This window comes from Protobothrops mucrosquamatus, unplaced genomic scaffold (genome assembly GCF_001527695.2).
Source record: "Protobothrops mucrosquamatus isolate PMUCROS unplaced genomic scaffold, P.Mucros_1.0 scaffold1931, whole genome shotgun sequence".
Lineage (NCBI taxonomy): Eukaryota > Metazoa > Chordata > Lepidosauria > Squamata > Viperidae > Protobothrops > Protobothrops mucrosquamatus.
The window spans coordinates 326,264-331,130 of record NW_015388052.1 but is presented as its reverse complement, the minus strand read 5'-3'; the positions used below and the strand labels follow the sequence as shown (position 1 = coordinate 331,130).

Genomic DNA, 4,867 nt, shown 5'->3' with positions numbered 1-4,867 from the left:
AATAATAATAATAATAATCTTGCCAATGTATCCTTGGTCAGCATTGTGAGCAAAATACCTTTTAAGGTGGATTGCTTGCTATCCAAATGTAAGCACCTCCCTCCCTCAGAGACAGGCCATTGGTTATCCTGCCCAATATTACTGACCGTCAACGCCAGGTCAGGAGAAAATGTGAATGCATCTCAAGCACCAGTTAAGCTTGGTCTGTGTGGGAGATTCTGGTGTGGCACCAACACAAGAGGAGCCCCGATGTAGGCTGGCCTTCTGGATCACCCAGGGGACATCTGAATGCCTTCAGAAAGCTCACCCAGCCTGGATTCCCCAGTTCCCTCCACTGTGGCTTCCCAGCTGCACATATTTCAAGCCTTCAGCCACAAACGCAGGATGGTGTCCACAGCCCTCAATTTGGATAGCCACGTCCCCTTTAGTTCCTCCTCAAACCATCCAAATTGCTGATAATTCCATTATTTGTCAATCAGTCAAACATGCGTGGCTACCCATCTCACAAAAAGCAACTCAGGATGGCTTGCGACAATATTTAATTATACATCAGGTGGAAAATGCTTCCTTCTCAATTCTGAATCTCATGTTTAGATTCATGCAATGACCTTGAGTTCTGACACTACGCATCCTTTTTGCCCAATATTTAAGGTTTGTGTGGTTTTACACACTTCCATCTCTATCTTGTCTTCCTTTATTATCTTTCATTCCAAGTTAAAGGGTCTCCATTATTGCACTCTTTTCTTGTAAGGCAGCCAGGGCAGCCTCCTAATTATTTGGAGTGGCCTTCTAGCCCTGTAAGGATGTCCTTAAGGGGTGGGCTGACCACAACTGTACACTGAACACCAAGTATTGTCACGTCACAACGTTGTTTAAATCCAACCTATATTCTTCAGTTTTCAGTGTTTCTCAACCATGGCAACTTTAAGATGGGTGGACTACAACGCCCAGAATTCTCCAGCCAGCAGGGAAACAGGGAAACAAACACGGAAAAATCGGGTTTTTCAAAGACCCGGGTTAAGAGATGATGTGGGGATACAGCCACAAGGTATTTTATAGCCAAAACATGCTTCTTGCCTCAGTGAATACTATCACTTCCCCGAGGATCCCAGCTTCTCTTAACAGAAGGAGGGAAATTTGTTTTTATTTTGTTTTTTGTTTAAACATTTGGGACATTCAGCTTCCCAAGTTATTATAAACAAGGAGAAAATACGTAGGCCACCCAATCTCTTATCACAACAGACAGCACGGTTTGGCCGTGTGGTTTTTCTGGCTTCCAAACCCAAAGAGAAAGAGAGTGAATTCCAGCAGTAAATCTCAGAGCCGGGATCTCCAGGGAAAGGAACTCTCCTGCTATTTAGTGGGGAAGATGATAATAACAATGATAATGGTGTGGAAGTGTGGAGACATTTCCCTGCAGGCATGCAGTCAAAGCAAACAAGCAGGCTTGCCCTGCAGACAAAGGAAAGCCGGGAGATCAGATTCCAGCCAAAACAAGGGAGATTTTGCTGAACTCATAATATCCTCCCTACCCAATTTGAAGCATGCCAGGACAGTTGGGGGGGGGGAGTTGGCAAAAGCCTGGGCTTAAATTCACCCAATGTGTCATTTGATAGCGAGACGGGCAGCATATAAATTTAATACGTAATACTGATGAAATGCCCTGGCAAGCTGGCCCATGGGCCCAGCCCCCAAAGTTGAGAAGGAGAGGCAGGACAGGTACAGTCTAGAGCAGGGGTGGGCAACCTTGGCTCTTTTATGACTCGTGGACTTCAACTCCCAGAATTCCTCAGACAGCCATGCTGAGGTGAAAGGGAAAGGTTTCCAAGGTGAGCCATGCTGGCTCAGGAATTCTGGGAGTTGAAGTCCACGAGTCATAAAAGAGCCAAGTTTCCTATCATCTAGGCCAGGGGTAGGCAACCTTGGCTCTTTTATGACTGGTGGACTTCAACTCCCAGAATTCCTGAGTCAGCCATGCTGAGGGGAAAGGGAGAGGTTTCCAAGCCGAGCCATGCTGGCTCAGGAATTCTGGGAGTTGAAGTCCACGAGTCATAAAAGAGCCAAGGTTGCCTACCCCTGGTCTAGTCCTTGCCCCATGTCCATAAGAAACTCTAAAAGCTAAAGGTTTCTCTGTCAGTCATGTCTGACCCTAGGGCATGGTGCTCATCTTTGTTTCTTGGCCTAGAGAGTTGTCCAAAGATATTTTCCTTGGTTATGTGGCCAAAAGTGCACAGAATGGTGTTTACCTTCNATCTGTTTTAGTGTCTGAGGCTGCAGTAAACTCCTTAGGCAGATCTGCAAGAGGGAAGAGAGAAAAATGTCAGAAAAGTGAGTGACCACAGTATGTTGCTCACTGCCTGGATTTGCACAGCATCCTTCAACCTAAAGAGTAGGCCATGTAAAACTGATTAAAGCAGCCACAATACCTTTAATTGATGAGGTTAAGGAGCCAACCTTTCTAAATCAAGAGATTCGTGAAAAATTCTTGCAGCTTATTGGATCCTGATGTTAACACTGTAAAGGTTGCCTAATCTCTGCACGCACAAAATCTACTAACAATGGGGAAATAATATCAGTTGGCACTCCTCAAATAGGATAATTCGCCAAGTCATTTCCACCCGTTCTCTAGTCTAGGGCAGTGATTCTTAACCCAGCTTTTAAATTGGTAGATTTCAACTCCCAGAATTCCCCAGCCAGCATCGCTAACTGGGGAATTCTGGGAGTTGGAAGTCCACCTATCTAAAAGTTGCTGAGGTTGGAAAACACTTGTTTTAGGGAACTGCTCTGTTAAAAGACCTGCGTGCTAGATGGATCGAGGTTAGCCGCTGCATCTGGTTAAGGTGGTCGCCCTTGTTGAATGTCTTCTGAAAACACCAGTGCTTGCAGACTTACTGTTAAGTTGAGGGGCTTCTCCGGCAGGTTCTTCCGCGCTTTGCTCCACCACGTCCCAAGAGGCAGAGTTGGTTCTCTCCTCTTTGCACGTTGTCCCTTGTTCCTCGGTCTTCTCTTCAGCGTAAAGTCCAGGGATACAGTCTTTCTCCGTTTGCTCCAGGAGAGGTCTGGATGGCAGCTCTTGGAGACAGGATTCCAGCTCCTTCACTTCCTCGCAAGTCTCGAGCGTTCTCTGCGCATAGTCCTTCAGGGGCATCAAGCCCTTGTCCATCCCTTGGTTCACACCCAGTTTCTTTGATGACTGCTTTCTCTTCTTGGTTTGCTGGTGCCGACCAGTGCAAAAGCTACCGGTTATGTTAGGGCAGTTCAGCGCCTCTCCTGTCCCCTTGTAGGCCGTGTTCCTGCTTCCTCCGTCATCTGAAAGCACTTGAGAGTCACAGGACTGGGACGATCCCCAACTGTCACTGTCTTGGGTGCTTCCAGTGCTGTTCTGGGGGCTCCTGTTGCCTCGGTATGTCCATGGCTCATTCTGGGGATGGGAAAAAAAAGAGAGAAAGATGTGTGATCAGCCTTATTGCAGAGGGGAAAGAAAGGGAATGCCCAGCACCCAGGACAAGAAAATGGATTCCATGACCAACATTTCTTACCTCCTTTGGGTAGGGAATGTAGCCTGCGTAGGCCAGCACAAAGGTGCAGAATTGATTGAAGTCTTCTACAGTCCTCTGTCTTTTCTGGGGTGGCTGCAAAGATACGTGGGTTTTACAAGCCTGGATCTCAGTATCCTTTTACAATGTTAAAAAACCAGTTGAGCATAAATAGTAGAGCGTTTCTAGGACATTGCCCCAACAAGTGGAATGTCATAAGAACACAGCCAATGCAGGTTGGTTGACAAAACCTAGGCCAGTGGTGGCGAACCTATGGCACGCGTGCCAGAGGTGGCACTCGGAGCCCTCTCTGTGGGCACACGTGCCGTTGCCCCAGCCTCACCTCCCCCACGACCCCCTCCTCACCAGCAGCCCCCCTGGAGGAGAGTCGCCCCCGAGCGTGGTCCATGCGAAGCAGCGCAGCCAAGGACATGGCAGCCAGGCAGCGTAGACAAGACTCTGCGCTCACACCCATCGCGCACAGTTGGGCATAGGGCATGGCCGCCATGGCACTGCTGGGCTGCCTGGGTGATCTGCAGTGGGCCCTGGAGGTGGTGAGTGGCCCTGCGGGCAGGTGGGGTGGGGGCGGGGCAGGGGGTAGAATGGGGGCGGGGCCAGTTTTTGGGCACTTGGTCTCTAAAAGGTTTACCATCACTGACTTAGGCTATCCCATTCAGTTCCATAAATCACTGCCCACCCTACTCATCCCCAAAACCTACCATCTTTTGCAAGACCGCCTCCTACCAAACACCTCCCTTCGATCAGTCCGCTCCCACAGAGAGGGCCTCCTTAGAGTGCCGTCGGCCAGACAATGCCGGCTGGCGACCCCCAGGGGGAGAGCCTTCTCTGTGGCAGCTCCTGCCCTCTGGAATGACCTACCCCCCGACCTACGTACAGTTGCGGACCTGCGCCTTTTTCGCCGAGCCCTGAAGGCCCATCTATTCCGTGCGGCCGGTCTGGCGTAGTTTGATTATGTTTTAGTGGGGGTTTTGTATGGGGTATTTTTAGAGCAGGCCTGTTATTTAATTTGATTTTAGAACAGAAACTTGTGTATATTTATCGTGGTTTTTAGTATCGCCTGTTCACCGCCCTGAGTCCCGTACGGGAGATAGGGCGGTATATAAATTTAATAAATAATAATAATAATAATCTTGCCAATGTATCCTTGGTCAGCATTGTGAGCAAAATACCTTTTAAGGTGGATTGCTTGCTATCCAAATGTAAGCACCTCCCTCCCTCAGAGACAGGCCATTGGTTATCCTGCCCAATATTACTGACCGTCAACGCCAGGTCAGGAGAAAATGTGAATGCATCTCAAGCACCAGTTAAGC

The 4,867-nt window shown here is 48.6% G+C and overlaps 1 protein-coding gene across 1 annotated transcript in view; it reads right to left on the bottom strand.

Moving 5' to 3' along the window:
* The window catches only part of LOC107294394 (PHD finger protein 13-like), a 12,221-nt gene that overhangs the window by 3,164 nt on the left and 4,190 nt on the right, over window positions 1–4,867 (bottom strand). The window contains exons 2-3 of the mRNA XM_029285612.1: window positions 3,540–3,632; window positions 2,893–3,421 (exon numbers count right to left, since the gene is read on the bottom strand). Coding sequence (XP_029141445.1) covers window positions 2,893–3,421; window positions 3,540–3,632 — 622 coding nt within the window. The remainder of the gene's footprint in view (window positions 1–2,892; window positions 3,422–3,539; window positions 3,633–4,867) is intronic.